The sequence below is a fragment of the Pseudorca crassidens genome, chromosome 5 (assembly GCF_039906515.1).
Source record: "Pseudorca crassidens isolate mPseCra1 chromosome 5, mPseCra1.hap1, whole genome shotgun sequence".
Lineage (NCBI taxonomy): Eukaryota > Metazoa > Chordata > Mammalia > Artiodactyla > Delphinidae > Pseudorca > Pseudorca crassidens.
Genome location: NC_090300.1, coordinates 137,213,510 through 137,233,663, shown reverse-complemented (window position 1 = coordinate 137,233,663; position 20,154 = coordinate 137,213,510). Strand labels below are relative to the sequence as shown.

General features: G+C 42.3%; 1 protein-coding gene across 1 annotated transcript; it reads left to right on the top strand.

The window, feature by feature from the left end:
- Positions 1 to 214: 214 nt before the first annotated feature.
- EPCIP (exosomal polycystin 1 interacting protein) lies at positions 215 to 19,954 on the top strand. The gene is made up of 2 exons (XM_067739368.1): positions 215 to 609; positions 16,534 to 19,954. The coding sequence occupies exon 2, from the start codon at positions 16,593 to 16,595 to the stop codon at positions 17,250 to 17,252; it is 660 nt and encodes a 219-aa protein (XP_067595469.1). The 5' UTR covers positions 215 to 609; positions 16,534 to 16,592; the 3' UTR covers positions 17,253 to 19,954.
- The last annotated feature ends 200 nt before the right edge of the window (positions 19,955 to 20,154 follow it).

Here is a 20,154-nt window from a genome sequence, read left to right as displayed (position 1 = left end):
AAGTGATATCATATGATCTTTGTCTTTCTCTGTCTGACTTACTTCACATAGTGTAATAAACTCTAGGACTACAACTTTGGAGTTGAAATGAGTTCACTTTCTCTCTGGAAAAACCACAATAGGACAATTTTTATACTAGTTCAGGCATTTGCCATAAGTAACAATTCATTGGACCAAAATGAGTGGAACAAATCATGATAGTGAAAGCATCAAGGAGCCTCCATGCTCTACACTTAATTCATTCAATTTCCTGCTACAGTAGAATTTCTTGCATTACTGTTAGCCCTTCAGGTCAGCATAGAGCAGCAGTCTCCTTCATTCCTTCTGGAAACTTTCCACTTTGGAACCCCCAAAAGAGTAGCCAGCAGTCTCCAAGGTGGGTTGTCTCCCACTGTGTGGTTCATGAAACCGGTAGGTGGGCAGCTTCCTTCTGGTTGCCATGGAAACGACCAGGGCCACTGGCTCTCTGAAAACGGAAAAGAACAGCAAGTGCAAGAACAGGCATTCCGTCCGTCCTGACTTGCAGATTATAGCAGCTGTCAAGCCAGAGTGGAGCATCAGGCAGAGATCTGGGAGTGGCGGAGCCAGCCTTGCAGTGGAGCCTGAGATGTAAGTCATTTCTCTGTTCTTTTTTGAAAAGCATGTCTAGCTTAACAGTTTTTAATAGCTTCACAATTTCTGCTGCATGGCAGGAAAGTGCTGGGATGGTTTGAAGAATCACCATCGGCACCACCTTCTTCTTGTAGTGTTTGCATTTCCTGAATATAATGCGTACTTATAAGTCACTTTCACCGGGAAACACTCCTTTAAGCTTCCAGGCATACGAGTTGCTCTTTACTGAGATTCTGCCTTTAAAAGGAAATGTTTTCAGTACATTAAGCAAAGAATGAAATGGTCTTCTCAGTCCCTAAATAGATAAACTCACTTAGGTTAATATTATATAACAAATATCGCCGTGGAATCTAAGCTTCCTGTTTCTATTTTTAAATCTGGCTAAAATAAAATTAAAAAAAGAAAACAAACAAAAAAATCCGGCTATATTACCCTGTTGGTCTTTAATGCTAAATAACAATTAAATGAAAGAGATTTGTGTCATATCTCTTTTCCTTACCGTGATCACCAGCAAAACTAGGAACTCTCAAAACATTGGCTTTTATTGTTTCTTCACTCTGATTTTATCTAATGGTATTATATTTACTGTTTATTTACACACTATTCGTAAGAAAACATAGGAAGATAAGAAGAAACCAAATTTAGATGAGCATCAACATTTGGATTGGTTAACTTTTTAAAAACTTGGTTCTTGCATTCAAAAGTGAAACAAACACGATAAATACTGTAGTAAAACAGTGATGGGGATGTTTTAATCAAAACCAGTAATCCTTACACAGTTCTGCATATATTCATTGTTTAATAAATATGTTTTGGGGCAGTTTTTTAGCAATAAGTGTGTTGGTGTATATTGAGGAAAGGAAATGTTTCAAAAGAATTGTGCATAATATTTATAAAAACCTGTCCTTAAAAACTACCAAAAATATCAGACCTCATTTGCTTGAAATGTTTTTTAATGAAAAGGATGATATTTCGCAAGTTTTTTACTTTTATTTTTATACCAAACAATTCAATGTAATGCATTATTTAAACATAATGCTTGAAAGGAAATAAAGATTTCTCATCATGTTTTTTGACAGAAATTGGGCATTTTCTGAAAATAACAGATTCAATACAGTATCTATGGAAATGAATACTTTTCAACAGTTGACACAGCACTTCCCAATTTTCTTTTTCGCATCAATATTTTTATTGCTTGAACCTAGTGTATGATCCACTTTTAAAATTCAGGGTCTATGGAATTCCCTGGCAGTCCAGTGGTTAGGATTTGGCACTCTCACTGCCAGGGGCCCGGGTTCGATCCCTGGTCAGGGAACTAATATCTCATAAGCCACACAGTGCAGCCAAAAAAAAAGAAAAAAAATTCAGGGTCCAGTGCCTCGTGTCTCTGTGTCAATGGAGAGAAGAGACAAAGCACACAGTTCCAGGGGTGTGGGATTAAGGGGGCCAGACCTGCCGAGATGGGGGTTGGAGCACCAATGATCTAATTAGCTCAACGTATAGCAAGCCATTCACAGGAAATGCTTGAAGGGTTTGCAACCATTGGTTAATAAACTCTCACAAGAACCTGTGTTGAGTAGAAGGGTGCAGTAGCCACATATTTCAGTTAAGACTTCCCACTGGCTTGCTCTCTGAGAATCTTTGTCCCACATTCCATGACTATGTTAACAGCAGCAGCATTCAACCAATGTTGTCCTTATTTTAAAATCTAATGTATAAGCCATTTCTTTTTTTAAAAAAAAAAGCGTTCTGATGCTTGTGCCTGATAGAACGCACTTCATTCCTTTTATTTCCCATTCATGTAGCGTGAGGTTTCTATGCACACTTGAGGTTAGAGGCCACGGACTCTAGTAATAGAATCCGAGGCACAGAACGTCATGTGAGTAGGAACTTGACCCTGGGGTGGGAAATGAAACTGTAATTTCCACCATGACGCCTTCGAGTATATTTGGCTGTCTGGGTTCAAATCTCAGTTGTTTCTTTCTGGCTCTGTGACTTTGACCAAGCTATTTAACCTCTCTGTGTCTTCATTTTCTGATAAGAAAATGGGGCCAAAATATCTACCTTTACGATTATTGTAAGGATGAAATGAAATAAAACATGTAAAATACTTCAAACAGTACCTGGTACAAAAGAAGCACTTATTAAATATTATTCGTCTTTGAAAAATATGTGTAGTTCCTGATTTCAGTCATTTTTCAACACACATGGAACTCCCACATTTCTTACGTGAAAGTACGTTGCCTCCTATCGACGACCATTTTCTGTATTTAGCTAGTTTAGCCCTGGGAACACAGGGCTGAGGGGCAATAAAGGTGTGTGTAGTAAAATGTTAGTACAATAACATCTGTTCTCTATCTAGTGGTCTGAACTCTCTTGGGAGTCAAGAGTTGTATATTTGACGAGTTAAGTCTGAGGTGTCTGTTAGCTATTCAGGTAGAGCTATTCAAGTGAGATGTTGGATACATGAGCACGAAGCTCAGGGAAGGGTGTGGGAGCGGTTAGTCATCAGCATGTAGATAATACTGAAATCCAGGGGTTAGCATGCAATCACCAAGGGAGTGGATATACACAGAGAAGAGAGCCAGGCGCCAAGCCAGGAGCATGCAACACTCAGGGAAGACGAGCAGACGTCAGCCGGATACTAAGAAGGAGTTGGCATTGAGGTAGCAAGAGAAACAGGAGCATGTGGTGTCAAGGAAGAACAGAAAGGCCTTTGCTCAGGAAGGAGGGAGCTGGCAACCATGTTGAATGCTGGTGAGAAGTCAAGCAAAATGAGACGAGGACATTAACCATTGGTTTTGGCACATTTGGGGGGTGGGAGTCACTGGGAATCCGATAACAATCATTCCAGTGGAATGACCCTAAGAACAGCCGGCTTAGAGTGGCTTAAAAAATCTAACATAAAACAGGCACTGGGCTCTCAGTATAATTATAGATTTGCTTGCAAAAGCTTGGTTTTAAATTTCTTTTATGGTTAACTGATGTGGACCTATGAGAGGTCTGAGGTAGGCAAGCACTGTCATCCATGAATCTAGCCAATAAAGATCCGTGAAAGATGTGAAGACAGTTTAAGAGATGAGGGTGGTTTCTTAGCAGAAGAGAAATAGAAAACACTCCTGACACAGGGGGCAACATAAGCAGCATGAGGGAGGCATCACACACACACAAAAGAAGACAATACACACACACACACACACACACACACACACATCCATCAGGACTTGTTCTAACAATATTCCCTGATGCCTTTCCATTCCAGTTTTGATCCATTTCCCATAAAATGATCACTTCTCATTTGCATTTCTGAACTGCCTGGGCTCCAAGGTCATTAGGAAGCCAGGATCTTCTCTGTGTCCAGGAGCTTTACAGGATTCCTTTGGAGTCATGCCTAGTCACCATTTCATGGGTATTCAGTTTAGCCCAAATTGTGTTGCCCATATTATCCACTAGAGTTCTGCTCTTGTCACAAAAATAACCTTCAATGAGTCATCAATGAGGTCAGGAGGCATTCTTTTCAAATAAAATTCTTATGTTAGAATAGTTTTAGACTTACAAAAAAGTTGTGAAGTTAGCACAGAGAGTTCCCATATACCCCGCACCCAGTCTCCTCTATTATTAACAACTTACATTACTGTATTATACATTTGTCACAATTAATGAATCAATATTGATACATTATTATTATTTTAACTAATATCTATATTTTATTCAGATTTTCTTAGATACCTAATGTCCTTTTTCTGTTCCAGGATCCCATATTACCTTTAGTTGTAGGCACGTAAAAACCCTAAAAAATCTTCCAAGAAAGCAACAAGGTTCAAATTACCTTTGGTTCCAATACTTGTAACTAAAACCACTAAAGGAAAAATTTAACTCTTACTTGTCTAAAATCTAATGGTTGAATACAGATGAAAGGAAAAAGCTTAAGGCTTACATCTTAAGGAAATAGTTTAAGGTATTTTATGGGCTGTAATAATGTACAACTGTAAGTGGAAGGCCTGAATCCCTTTTGATTGTTCTGGAAGCAGGTAATTAAAATATTAAAGGTCTGCCAGCATTTTTTTGTTTCTCATCTCCTAGCAAAGGGATTACTCAGACTTATTTTCCTTGGCAACCTCACACTCATATAATACAGGCCCAGTAATTTGAGCAAAGCTCTCCCTGAATTAGTTTCACAAGACCGGATGCTTAAATGTTAGATTGTGGGGAAGTTTGCAGCAGGGGTTATTATAATCCCTCAACGGAGAGCAATTAAGGCAATGGCTTCTGATGCCCACAAATATCTGTGAGATCAATATATACTAACTCAACTCATGCCTCCCTGAAGCCTGGGGAAGCCACGTGGAGTGAGGTAGAAGGACGGTGATCTGGGGTCCTGACTCGGGTCTCATGGTCCCTATCCTAGGTGAGTGTGTTTCACCCTTTGTCCCCATCAGATTCACAGAAAAGTTCCAAGGCAACTGCAAACTTAGTCGATGCTCACTGGTAAAGTCACAAGAGGTTGCGGATGCCTCATGGGTCTTTTGCCAGATGTCATTCGGTGACCTTCAAGGAGACTCACAAGCAAGGCGTAAGATGTTGAGTTTAAATTGCCACCCTCTCACCAGTACACAAAATCTCCTTATACTTCCTCTGTCATGGCTGAACCACACGCTGAAATTCCTGCTAAAGAAGAAGATGGATTTTGCTTGCTAATTTGATATGATACACTCCACAATTCCAGGAGGTAAAAGGTAAAAGAGGAAGTAAAGGATCAATAACATGTCTCTCTGACTTAGCTAATATAGGGATTTATTTGGATAATATAAATATTTACGGAGTGCTTCTATGAGTCAGGCGCTAAGGACTGGGGAAACCATGGTCAACTTGAAGACCAGGGGTCTGTCACAATAGAAATCTGGCTGACACAGCATACCAGCAGCAATTGTTCCGGCATCCAATAGACAAACTCGTGGGTGAAATCAACATTCAATTAAGCTGAATGCTTTCAAAACATAAAACGTCTGCTTTTCAGTTCGTTCTTTTAAAAAATAGCTTTATATATATATATATATAGCTATTTTTAAAAACTATTTATTTATTTTCTTGGCTGCATCAGGTCTGAGTTGTGGCACGCGGGATCTTTGTTGTGGTGCTCGGGTTTCTCTCTAGTTGTGGCACACGAACTCAGTAGCTGTGGCGCGAGGGCTTAGGTGCCCTGCAGCATGTGGGATCTTAGTTCCCCAGCCAGGAATCGAACCTGCGTCCCCTGCATTGGAAGGCGGATTCTTTACCACTGGACCACCAGGAAAGTCCCCAGTTAGTTCTTAATTATCTTAGTCTAGACGCTTTTGAACACTTTAGTTCATTTCTATCATTAACTACGTTTAATCTGAAAGCAGTAATCCAATTGATACTTGAAGAGATCCTGGCTTCACCAACCAGTGGACACAAATAAGGTTTAATTAACACTAATCGCTTGTATCTGGTTGGTTTGTGCTCCCATCTACCTGATACAGGTCCTTGCCTCCTTCCCACCCCCATGTCTACACAATAGAGTCTCCTCTAATCATTTCTTGGGGTCCCCAGGAGTGCCTCACCTGTATTCACAAACGATCCTTTCATGTGCCTCTGTCCCCAGCCACCATTGGATGTCGACTGCCCCCCCATGCCACTGCCATGGGGCTCCCTGTTAACTTGTTGCCCGGAGAGCAGTGTCTGGGGACATCCCAGTCTGTCCTCCAGGAGAGGCCAAATGATGCTATCTGCCCCTTATCCCTCGCTGTTTCAGAGCTGAGCTGCCCTCAGTGCAGAAGTGGGGAGAATGACTCTGTCCCCTGCTCAGTGTCACACTTTCTCACCTGGGCAGGGGCCACTGTGCCCCGAATCTCCGAGTTCTTGAGAGCCGTCCATACAGTATCTGCCTACAACTCCACTGGACTCAGCCCAAGGCTTTAATTAGTCTGGGTTAAGAAGAGGCAAGTGCTGTCCCGTCCCTCCACCCAGTCCTGCCCCAGACCCTCACACATCATCTTTACTCTTCCTTCTTTTTTCTCAACAATTCCACATATACAAATAACCACCTGGATACGGTCACCCTCTGAACTCATGAGACGTGTCCAGATGCATCTGTTCAGACTGGGCTGGGTCCAATACAGGGCGGCTACTCTATGACAGCTCCGAGCTTGGTACTACAGAAGAATGGAAAGGAGTTTAGGACATTGTTACCCTAAGAGCTTATGATCCAGTCTAGTGAGAGTAATAAGACACATGACACAACTAGTGAATACTGCAGGGCTGTGAATAAAGAGGAGCTAGTGTGCTTGATCCAAAAGTGGTTTGATTGGGTGGTTTTGTTTCCTCATAATTTCCATATTCCTTTCCTATCACCATTCTAACAAATTCCCACAAACTTAGTGGCTTAAAACAACACAAATTTATTCTTTCACATTTCTGGAGGCCAGAGGTCCAAAATCAGTCTGACTCCGCTAAATTCAAGGTACTGGCAGGGCTAATCCTTCTGGAGACTCCAAAGGAGAATCCATTTCTTGCCTCTCCCAGCTTCTAGAGGCTGCTGGCATTCCTTGGATTATGGTCACATCACTCCAGTCTCTGCTTCTGTTGTCACTTTTTCTTCTCTCTCTCTTCCTGTATCCCTCTTAGAAGGACCTTTGTGATTTCGTTGGGCCTACCCAGATAATCCAGGATAATTTCCCCATCTCAAGATCTTTAACTCAATCACGTATGTAAAATCCTCCTTGCTTTGTAAGGTAATATTCACAGGTTCTAAGGATAAATAAGGACATGGATATCTTTAGGGACTGCTATTCAGACACCACAATATCCAGCAAACACAGTAGAAGACCAGAAAGAAAGTGTTTTGATCATATCCCATGCTCTTGCTGTCTCTGTAAACATTTTACACACATTTAAATGAGTAGAAATGGGAATTGGACAGTTATTTCCATTTACCAGACTTGCTTACTAATAATTTCAAGGCCTCGTATTCCTCAGAATTTACAAGAGGACATTTGTAAATTACGTTCAAGAAAAAATGATACAGGAAGATCTTTTTGTTTTATGCTGAGCCTGTTCTCTGTTCAAATTTTCAATGCAAGCAGTGCATTAAATTAAGCATTACTTTGGATTTTGGGGAAGGTGGCTTTTGGGATGTTCTAATATCCCAAATATATATATATTCCTATTATCACTATAATGCTGACATTACAAAATGCCATAGTTTATGAATAGTACTATAGTACTCTGTGTATTATAGTTGCTTATGAGTAGTGGTAATAGTACTTACGAACAGCATTAATAGACTATATATTATGACATGCACCTTGCTTTACTCTTATTATAACCTTGTGTGGTAGGTATTATCATTCCCATGCCATATTGAGAAAAATGACTCAGAAAAGCTCTTTGGCCCAAAAATATTCAGTGAGTTTAACAATCACAAAAATGCTTTAAATTGTGTCCCCTGAAGACCCAAATTGGATGCTTGAAGCTAATTTGGCCTAAATTCCAACTTATGGAGACATGAACTTGTATCTCCTCTTTTTCTAGATGAGGAAATCTATCAGATGATAGCAAATAGTGTAGGTCTTACTGTATAAATCAAATGAGAAATTGATCCCATCAGAATCACAGCAAACCCCGTTTCCTGCCTCTCACGATGAACCATGTGAACTTCGATGAAGGGGAAGTGATTTTTGTCGACAGAGACTTTACAAGGTGGTGACTTCAGAATGACTTGGAAGGGTGTGTGAAAATTCAGTGGCTCGTACCAGGGATGGGGAGTGTGCCGTTGTGGAATGTGAAGAAGAAAGAAAAGACAACACTTATCCTAGTAAGAAAACATGGGGGAGAAACCCAAATTCGCTTTCAACATTACAAGCTTTGAAATATTAAGCAATAAGAACATTATTCCTCTTTCCAATATCATCTTATGTAGTGCTTCTCTCTAAACTGTCCCCTGAAGTGCCCTTGTGGAGCAGAGCCAAGGAAAAGGAAAACGCTAAAAATCTTTTTTTTTCAAGAAATCCTTCTCAAGATCCTCCACCTAAAGCCTTCATCCAGCAGCTCTGCGAGCTCCTCACCCACAGAACAGAGTAGCCAACATTTCCTCCCTGACCTCCATGGGAAGGGTGATTGCACAGCCACAAATGAGTGGGAACTGGGCCTGAGAACAGGTGGCCACACAATTCTGGGTCCTAGAAAGGAGTCTCACCCCACACTTCTCCTGTATTTCTATTTAACCCTCGCTATCCCTCTAACAAGGGGCAAGGTAGGGATAAGGCTTAAAGCGCAATCCCCTTGGGCAAGAATGTGTTTACTTAAGTCTGTACTAAGGCTTAACCACGTGATATTAGACCCCTGTATGAGTGGGCTTTTAGCACCAGGCATCTGAAAAGAGTGGATGAGGGGATGACCAAGGAATTAAGAGGAAGGCACAGCAAGGGGACAGCAGGGCAGGAGCCTCGACCTCATTCCCACCTCCTCAATCCCACTCTCTTGTGCCCTCTACCCCCTCAAGGATTCCAGATAGTGAAATAAGTTTATCTGGAGAGCCTGGAGTTAGAAGGAGTCAGCAAGTGGAGAGAGATAAACGTTCAAAGAAAATACAAAAGAAAAGCATTTTCTCACTTAGAACTCATTGTTTTCTGGTCTCTGCCCCTCTGATTCAATCTCCACCTGGCATCTGCATGAACTTCCTTAAGCACAGATCTACACGGGTCTCCCCTGCTTACAAGCCTTCAGCGCCTCACTTTTGCCTCTAGCAGGGGCCTCCAAAGGGAGGGTGTACATCAAAGGGGGTACACGAGCCAGTGGGGTAGAGCTGACAATGCTCAAACTTCCATTTTTATTTTTCATCTGAAGTATTTAAAATTCTACTCTTCGTGTACAGTATAATTACGGTATTTCTAATACCTTTATAAATTAAAAATTATATCTACTGGGGAGGGGTTCTATTGGTGGGGTGAAGATCAGAAGCGTTTGGACATCAAACCGCTTAGCTTGGCTGGCACAGTCCCAGCCTCATGGCCCCAAGACATGCCAAGTACTCTAGTTTGAGATTTTGCTCAAGCAAGTCCTCTATATGCAGCACCTCAGCTTTCCTCACCCCATCCCCTCTCTCCTCAGTCCCATAGCACCATCTCTGGGAGTCTTTCCCATTTCTCCCTGCCCAACACTTGGTCTGTGTCTTTAATAAGCACTCACCATGCACATCACCTTAGAGTTGGTTGCCCAGTTGTTTGTTCCCAGAGTACATGCGATGTTCCTTGAGCAACCCATTAGACTCCAGCAGTGAGCGAGGCCATCTTAACTGCTGTCCATGTCAGCAGGCAGTGTGTGCCCTTTTGACAAAATACACTCCAAGAGTATGGGTACGCATCTCACTTTGTGGGTACACCTAAGATTCCAAATTGTCTCCTTTTCAGGAATTCCTCTCATTTTCAGCACCTCCAAATCTTTAAGGATTTTTGCAGGGACACACTCTGGGGATTACATTTGCGAGAGACATCCTCACTTAGCTCCGCAAGTCCTGCTTCAAAGTGGGTTTCTTGGGATGCCCAGACGCTGGATTTCTTCTCCCTTTCTTCCCCGTGCTGCGTTCAGATTTATATTTCAGACTGTCTGCTTCTTGCTGGAGCATCTCATCCGCGTCTGCTTCTCTTCTCCAGTTTCTTCAATTGAGTCTTTCCCTTAATTGTCTTTGCACTTAAAAACAAATCACTTCTAATTTCAAATTCAACTTACATCTGAATTAAAATTTGAAATCACTCAATTTTTGATTGCTGTAAGGATTTGGAGAGTGTCGCTCTATTTTCCCACAATCGTTATGTCTTGTCTTTTGTGTTAAGACTATCGAATTCAAAGGATCATTCTTCATGACATTTCAAATCAGTTTCAGGCAAATGGTCCAAATGCTATCCTCCCGCTGACACAATATCTCCTTACTAGTAATACCTTCTTATAAACAAAACTAGTCCAGTTTGAAACATTCCTTTTGGAGCCAAGTATAAACATTATCTACATTTGGGGTGTAATCCTAGATTGAGAAGGAATCTGTGTGGAATTTGTTTTGAAGTAACTGATGTCTGTATCTGCTCAATTCAGGAGTCTTTGCTTTCATGCAGCTAGCTGCTAGTATTAATTGCTCTCAGGATTTCTCCAACTGAGATATAAAAATATTTCAAATGAGTCTGAATAGGAACTCTGGTTTCTAAACATGTTCAGTGATTCAATGATCAAAGATTTAACGGCCATACATGGTTTTCAGCATCTTGCCTGAAAAGTTTAGGTGGACTCACACCACCTGAGCTTCTTTTGTCATGGTTGCATAAAGCTGTTCATTGTATCTCACAACCTAGGTACGTCAGAAACTTCTAGTGCCCACCAATACCCACATTCTCCTCTCCTCTCCCGGCAAAGTGCTGGGCTTCATTTCCAAGCTGCTTGCAGCCACGTGGTGCCATGTGGCTGAGTTCCGGCCCATGAAATGTGGGCAGAAAATACTGTGGAGGGGACTCCCCTGCTAATCCAGTGGTTAAGACTCCCCGCTTCCCCTGCAGAGTGCGCAGGTTCGATCCCTGGTCAGGAAACTAAGATCCCGCATGCCGCGCAGTACGGCCAAAAAAAAAAGAAAAAAAATACTGTGGAGGAGCTGAGGGCCCTAGAAGTTGGCCTAAATACATACATACATACATACATACATAAAGCCTGAGTCACTGAATGACTGTGGAGCGGAGCACACCCTCCCTACCTCCACCCCCCTTTAATGGCATTAGGCTGTATGTAAGGGAGGAATGAACCTTTGCCCTAGTTTCACTGTGCATTTGTTCATTAGTGGGCAGACTCCAGCATGGCATAAGCAGAATGGCCACACATAAAACCCACGCCCCCTGCCCCTCCCTATGCCCCTGGCCCTCCCTATGCCCCAACCCTAGGGGTGTGGAGGGGGCTTATATTAGGACACAGTCTGTAAATCTCAATGATGGAGCCCACAAAAAACTGGGATGCTGAGAAATGATCTGTCAGAGGAAGTCAGAGGATTCCAGCCCCACAGGACCCCTCGACTGCCCCTTCCCACTACCACCTCTGCCAACCTCATATCCTGTCAATCTCTCTATCCTACTTTTGATTTGAAAAATTCTGGTCACTCTATGCTAATTACGTAGGTAATTTTCCTTTTATGTTTCTCACTCAAGAAATATTTCTCTAAGCAGATATTATGAACTTAGCCACTCCCAGGCAGTCCTAGGTACAGACTTAATATCCCATACAAATTGTTATTATAATTATTACCACATTACTGTGTGATCATTGGTTCCAGTGTGTCTTTGACTGGGGTATAAGCCCTTGACGAAGCTCCTACTAGCTTTATCTTCTAGCACAGTGCCTAGCGCAAAGCAAGCGCTCGACAAATGTTTACCGAGTGACTGAAAAATCATAGTTCGCCAAATGTCAGCGTACCAAGACACTTTTAATCGCTTCTTATAGATATCCCAGTTCAGATTGGCTTGAGTAGGGAAGACAACTTGGCTCATATATTTTTAAAAAATCAAGGAAGAAATAAAAAAAAAAAAAATCAAGGAAGAATGTCAGACGTGGCTTGATCTGGGCGCTGAGAAAAAGACTGTTAGGAATGTCTCTCTACTTCTTGTCTCTGTTTTCCTCTGTGTTGGCTTCATTCTCAAGCTCACCCATTCTGGACACAAGGCAGTTACCGATAGATTCGTATTTCCCTTCTGCAAGCTGAGCAACCCCCAGAGAAAAGAGTGTCTTTCCCAACAGTGCCCCCGCTACCATGGGCAGGAGCAGGTCAAGGGGCGGGGGCAATGTGATGTATCTGTGCTCGCTCTGCTTATGCCAGGCTGGAATTTGCCCACAGATGAAGAGATACATAGTGAAAGTAGGGTGTTCATAATCCACGTTCAACAAACCTAAAGAAAGAAATCCATGATAAAGCTGAAGGAGATCCTTAAAAAACTAAAAATAGGGCTTCCCTGGTGGCGCAGTGGTTGAGAGTCCGCCTGCCGATGCAGGGGACACGGGTTCGTGCCCCGGTCCGGGAAGATCCCACATGCCACGGAGCAGCTGGGCCCCGTGAGCCATGGCCGCTGAGCCTGCGCGTCCGGAGCCTGTGCTCCACAACGGGAGAGGCCACAACAGTGAGAGGCCCGCGTACCACAAAAAAAAAAAAAAAACAACTAAAAATAAAGCTACTGTATGATCCAGCAATCCCACTCCTAGGCATATATCTGGAGAAAACCATAATTCGAAAAGATACATGCACCCCAATGTTCACTGCAGCACTATTTACAATAGCCAGGACATAGAAGTAACCTAAATGTCCATTGACAGAGGAGTGGATAAAGAAGATGTGGTACATATATACAATGGAACATTACTCAGCCATAAAAAAGAACAAAGTAATGCCATTTGCAGGAACATGGATGGACCTAGAGATTGTCATACTGAGTGAAGTAAGTCAGACAAAGACAAATATCATATGATATCACTTATATGTGGAATCTAAAAAAAAGGGTACAAATGAACTTATTTATAAAAGAGAAGTAGAGTCACAGATATAGAAAATAAACTTACGGTTACCAGGGGATAAGCGGGGGGGGGGGGGAATAAATTGGAAGTTTGGGATTGACATATACACACTACTATATATAAAATAGATAACTAATAAGAAGCTACTGTATAGCACAGGGAACTCTACTCAATACTCTGTAATGGTCTATATGGGAAAAGAATCTAAAAAAAGAGTGGATATATGTATATGTATAGCTGATTCAGTTTACTGTATACCTGAAACTAACACAACATTGTAAATCAACTATACTCCAATAAAAATTAAAAAAAAAAAAACTGAAGGAGAAAAATGTCCAACTAGCATCTCTGTGGAAACCCCATCAATTGGTTACCAGGGATACTTGTCCCCCTCTGTAACCCTTCATGAGGCTTCAGGCATCTGGCCTCCTTGTTCTGGCCTTCAAGTTCCCTGATGTCCGGAAGGCAGCGCCCTCGCTGCTGAGGCCCAGCCAGGGCTTTGACTGCTAGGAAGTTGCTCACAAATCCCTTTGGGGATCTCCAGCTCCACTGGAGAGCTCCAGGAAATCCATATCTTTTTCCTTTCTTACCCCTTGTCTTCTTCCATGCACGCCTCTGAATGGTAACAGCACCTAAAAGAATGAGGTAGACACTTTTGTCACCAGGTTCCAGCTGATGCATGGATGCCCATCCCTCCCTTTCCCTCTAAGGCTGGGGTCAGAGCAGGCCATTGATACGATGACAGCATTCCTAGTTCTGGGATGCTGGGGTTACTGGGACATGAAGTCCTAGAAACCTCCTGTGGAATCTGGGACAGGTGATCATCTAAAATTATCTGTATTTAGTAAATTATGCACTGTTCCTTACTAAGTGGGGTATTTGCCACCACATTCTAACACAATTTAAAACTGTTAAGCCTCTCGTTCAGGGAGAATTCTGGATCTACATGTTTCTCAAAGCCCTTTCTTTTACTACAAAATGAACTAATGAATAAATCCTTTAAGAAAACCCTGTGCCATGGACCTAGAGATTGTCATACTGAGTGAAGTAAGTCAGACACAGAAAGACAAATATCATATGATATCGCTCATATGTGGAATCTAAAAAATGGTACAAATGAACCTATTTACAAAACAGAAATAGAGTTTCGGATGTAGAAAACAAACTTACAGTTACCAAGGGGAAAGGTGGGGGAGGGATAAAGTGGGAGATTGGGATTGACATATACACACTACTATATGTAAAATAGATAACTAATAAGAACCTACTGCATAGCGCAGGGAACTCTACTCAGTACTCTGTAATGACCTATATGGGAATAGACTCTCAAAAAGAGTGGATCTATGTATATGTATAACTGATTCACTTTGCTGTACACCTGAAACTAACACAACATTGTAAATCAACTATACTCCAATAAAAATTAATTAAAAAACCTATTTGAAAAATCCATTTTTAGAAAGAATAAAAACACTACTTATACTTAAAAAAAAAAAGAAGAAAACCCTGTGCCAACTTCAAGATAAACACAAACACTATCAGACGCCTTATCCAGTCTCCCGACTGGATTTTAGCCTACCTCTCTCCTATGATCCTATATTTGTGTGTACATTCAGGAGAGCTTTCTCGGTTCAGCCTTCCTGGTCTTCCTCTTTTGCAGACGAGCCCTTGGGGCAGGGTCCAGCTCTTGCCCATTTTTGTTTCTTCTGCTTGGCCTTACCTGACTCCTGCCTTTGCCTCCTTTCCCTTCCCTACTCTCATAGCCTCTGGTCCTCACACGTAGGCCTGACCCACCTTGGGCTCTGGAAGCAGAATCAAGTCCTTTAAAACATAAGCTCATTGTCTTATTCTGGGCTGTATCCCCTGGGCTAGCAAAGTACCTGCCACCTAGTAAACTCCCAATGGGCATTTGTTGAATGAATGGATGTATTAGGATTGCTGTGAACCAATGTCTTACCATCCATTCAAGTTTACTTGACTGAGCTGATTTTTAATCTCCCAGCACTCACACCACCAACCTGTTGATGGACTTGTGCTGCCTGCCTGTGTACCTGACCCCAGCGTTTTTAGCTCTGCCCCCCACCTTAGATTTCACATTGACTTACTCTGCCATCTTGTAGCCTCATCTTACTCCCTGAGGGATGCAGGTCTGCCTAGCTTCTTTCCTGCTGTCACCATCCTCTTTGGACACATGTGTAACTCCCTGGAGTGACCTTGCATCAATCCTTCCTTGCCACGCTTCCTGCAGGGGGCCATCACTAGCTCTGGACTCTCCTATTCAGAGGTCTTATCCCCAGCATCTTGCCATGCCTACCACCATAGGTATAGATGCACTGAACTGTATTGTTTGGTCTGTCTGTTCAGTCATCAGCTAACTCAGGAGAAATTTCCTTAGTTTTGCAAAACTGAAATCTGGTGCCCTATTTCGTACTGTCTTATTCCAAGCACACCATAAAAGAAGACCATAGGTCTATTATACGCCAGGCACTGCAAGGCATTTCCCCCCAAATTGGACATCAGGGTTGCTCTTTAAATTAAACAAGCATTCCTACCTTATTTAGGTCATTTAACAGTGCTTATACATTGCTTCCTTTTGGAGCCCTATAGTAAGTTATTGAATAAAGTCAATTTATAAAATTTGTTCGGGGAAAGGAGTAGATAAATCAGGATCATTGTGATTAACTGGTGTGTGATTAATCTTTTCATTGTCGAGTAACACAGTTAAAGTGGATTCTAATTCTGGACTAGGAGACCAGGAAAAGTATGAATGGTCCTACAAACAGATTAATATGATCGAGGGGAGCATGTTTGTCTAGTTAGAAATTGAAGTTTACCATTAACTAAATGTTTCACCGGTATTCATGCTGTGTTAACAGGTAGCACGTGGGTAGCTGATTCCGACAAGGAACTGTTTGTCTCCTGAATTCCAGGAAGTCAGATATTGAGGGGGGGTGGGGATATGTGCCTGTTTAGAGAGTAGACAGGTATTCAGTACTGGCAACGGGAAGTTTGGAGGAAGTTTGGAAGTACGCGCTTAGAACACTCCAAATCCCTGCCCACAGACAGGCTGCGGTAGGTCTCCTGTCCGGCATCTGCTCTTGCTTACTTGTTGGCATGTTGGTCTCACTACCAACAGACATCACGGGGAGTTTTACCCCTCAGGTGGGCAGAGTTCATGGGATTGGCTGAGGCCTCCCAGGAGGTTCTGAGAAAAGAGCGTTGCCTGCACTTGGGCTCCTAGCATTGCCTGCCTTTGCTAGAAACTGCAAGAGAGAAAGTTTAAGACGGGTTATGTAGGGGGCTCCTTTTCCGGAAGCTGCACGTTTCTAATGAGAGGCTGTGATCGCAGAGCTGCACGTTTTCTTTCAGGTGAGTTCCAGTGAATCGGCTCATGAAGGGGAAGCTCGCTGGCCCACCCTGAGACAAGAATGGTACCACCCTCTGGGTGCAGCCTCCTTGTGCTCGGTGCACTGGGCGTCTTTGCACTTGGCTGCTTCGCGAGAGCTCAGAAGAACGGCACGCTAATTTTCACGAAGGAAAACACCATTCGGAAGTGCAGCTGCTCTGCAGACATCCGGGACTGTGACTACAGTTTGGCCAACCTGATGTGCAGCTGTAAAACCGTCCTGCCTTTTGCAGTCGAGCAAACCAGCTACAATGACCATCTGACCATCTGGTTCACAGACACATCTGCACTGGGACCCCTGTTGAACTTCACGCTGGTCCGGGACCTGAAGCTTTCTCTGTGCAGTGCCAACGTTCTCCCCACTGAGTACCTGGCTATTTGCGGTCTGAAGAGGCTTCGCATCAGCACCGAGGCCAAGCATCCCTCCCCAGAGCAGAGTTTACTCATCCACGATGGTGGGGAGAGAGAATCCAGAGAGAAGCCCATGTTGTTACACCAAGGCTGGCAAACCTGTATGTATATCTCCTTCTTAGACATGGCACTTTTCAACAGGGAGTCATCCTTAAAATCATACAGTATTGCAAACTCTGCCAGCATGGCCAGCAACTTCCCCTACTTTTCCTACTTTAAAACCTTCCCAGTTCTAAGCAACAAAAGCTATGTTGTCACATTCATTTACTAACATTGTAGCTGTGTCCAACCTTTGGGACCTCGGGCACATTATGGATCATTTCAACAAGGAATCTGTGAACAAGGTCATGGGTATTCCTATCCTCAACTTCACTTCACCCCCAGCCCCCATTCTGCCGGCCCCCTCTGCTCTGCCCATGCCCATCCATGGTAAAACAAAATAAAAAGAGCCAAAAAACCTACTTGATTCAGTCCAGAAACGAGCCTTGAGGGCCGGCTAGAGGCTAGGTCCTTGCTACTGGGGGCAGGTGGAGAAATGTCAGATCAGAAATGGAGAGACCAGTGCACCCCAGGAACTGCTTAGTGGAGCTCAGCAGAGGGGATGACCCCCAAGAAAGGCGCCTTCCTTCAAAACATTGCCTTAATTTTTTTTTTTTTTTTGCTTCATTTTGTTAGATAAGTTGGAATTCCCCTAAGTGGAGAATGATAGACTTCAGCATTTTGAGACTGTGAGTGCCACAGAAAGATTAGGCTCTCTTAGACTGGTATTTTCCAAATATCTTGTTAAGAATATTCACATTGAGAAAGGGGAATCTTGTGAGTGTGTTTAGTGAGGGAGGTTTGAAGCTTGGAGGATAGGGTGGGACCTTAGGACTGAATGAGGGCACTAGGGTCCTGAGGAAGGGATACAGAAATCAAAATTGGAAGTCACAAAAGCCAAGTGCATTGGGTTTTTTCCTTAGAGCAAGGCCTAAACCCAGGGAAAGTTTTCCTCTTCTAGCCCTTCATGTCCCTCTCTTGTCTTGCCTACTATCTTCGGCCCCGCTGTACCACTTCCCCCTTTCTCCTCTCTTTGTCTTCATCCCCCACCTCCTTCTCCTGCTCCAGAAATCGGAACTTAGATTAATACCAGGAGAACTATGTTTGACTACACTAGGGACTAGCCTGGGAATGTAACAGTCCCTTATAACATTACTCCCATGGGTAAATATGCCCAGATTACTAATAGATAATAACTAATAATTAACGAAAGAACTTAACGAAAGTCAAGATACTTTGTATGATGGGGTTAACACAAAATGGTTTTATGTGCATTGATACAAGGAACTAACACAACATATTTCTTTTCTAATTACATTGACTTGGGGATTCCCTGGTGGTCCAGGTCAGGATGCTGCAGTCTCACACCTGAGGGCCCGGGTTCTATCCCTGGTTGGGGAAGTAGGATCCTGCAAGCCGTGTGGCACAGCCAGAAAATAGATAAATAAATACATTTAAAAATTAATTAATTAAACTGACTCATCATTGTACGAAGAAATTCTTCTCTCCCAGAAACCCAACTTACCATTAAAGTGGAATACAAAGAATCTGTGGCAATTATGGTATAAATGTCTAAATTCAGAGTGCAAAGAATTTGAAACATTACTGAATTTATGATATCATAATAAGAAATAGTTCTATTATGAAATGACAGGCTGTCTTGGAATTGATGACTTTATATCACATTCACCACATTTTTCTCTTAACCTTAACACAGGGTGACTGAAATAACCTGAAATGTCTACATTTGCGTAATTGGTGGGGGATTTGGCCATTAGGGCTAATTAGCATGCATCTATAATGTCAGTGTTTAAATTAGGCCAAAACTAAGACCAAAATATGAATTTTAATAGAAAAATGTAATGACCTCATTACTGACATTGTATTTGAGAGGTAAGATTAAAGTGATGGAAAAAGACAAAGAAGAAAAAAAGAGGGAGAATGAATGGCAAGAAGGATACAAGTGAAAAGATTAATAATAAATATATTTACTGTCATTAGTTACTGAAAATGTAACAAATTGAATTTTAATAGATTTTTATTAATAAAGTATAGACTTAACTGATGTTAGACATTCTGAGCATCTTAATGTGCATATCTTCCATTTGGTGGCTTTTAATAGTTTCAGAGCCCTTTCACATGTGTTTTAAGTGATTCTTATAAGAAATAATTGTGGGTCAATGGGACTTAAATCAATAGAGGAGGAAAGCTAATTAAGTTATAAATCAAGCCTGAGGTTGCCAGGTTTCTAGACTGAAATGCGGTTCAGGTTGTGCTGACAGAGGACAAATAAGCACATACAGGGGGAAACATGGCATCTGGCGCTCAGTCACAGGGTTGGGAGGACAATAGGGAGCGGTGGGGATTGTGGCGAGCTGGGCATGCACATCCACCTGAAGGGTCCACAGCAGTGCAAGCTGGCTGAGTGTCACTGCCATGGGAGAATACAGCAGGGCCAGACCTGATCCTTCAAGGGAATTAGGAACTCCAGGTGATTTGTAAACGTTGGCACATTATTCTGCTTTTTTGTTTGTTGCTTTAAATACCACTGTGTGGGTCAAACTATGTCAGTGGTCCCCGTGGAGTCTGGGACTAGCCATTTGTCGCCTCTGATCAGTGGTGTGCTAGGGAAAGTTTAACCGTCAGCTCTCCCACCAAAAGTCTGTGTGTAGATATAAACGTGCCTACGTTTATTATAAATTTTATTGATAGAAAGGATGTGTAGCACACAATTTACGAATGATAATAAAACGTGTAACGCTCTTTATTATAAACTCTGTACGCAATTAACTCTCAAAGAATGCTTTAGTTGATTTTTGCCAAAATCTTGTATCCAAAGCCAACGTAGGGCGCCAATTGATGAGCAAGTATAATTCTGGCGTAAGTGTTGGTTGATATTTTCATTTATGTTAGGAGTAAGAGGAAAGTTAAACAATAAAGATGTATGTGGGAATGCCACTTGTTAGTCAATGATGTAAGCAACTTCTTTGCTGAATCAAATAATTGGTTGCAAATACTGGAGGAAATTTTCCTCAATTTAGGGGACTAGTCACAATGTAAGGGCTACAGACATGATACATTTTTACGTTTAGTCTGCACTGTTAACATTTTTCCCATCACACTCAACAAAACAA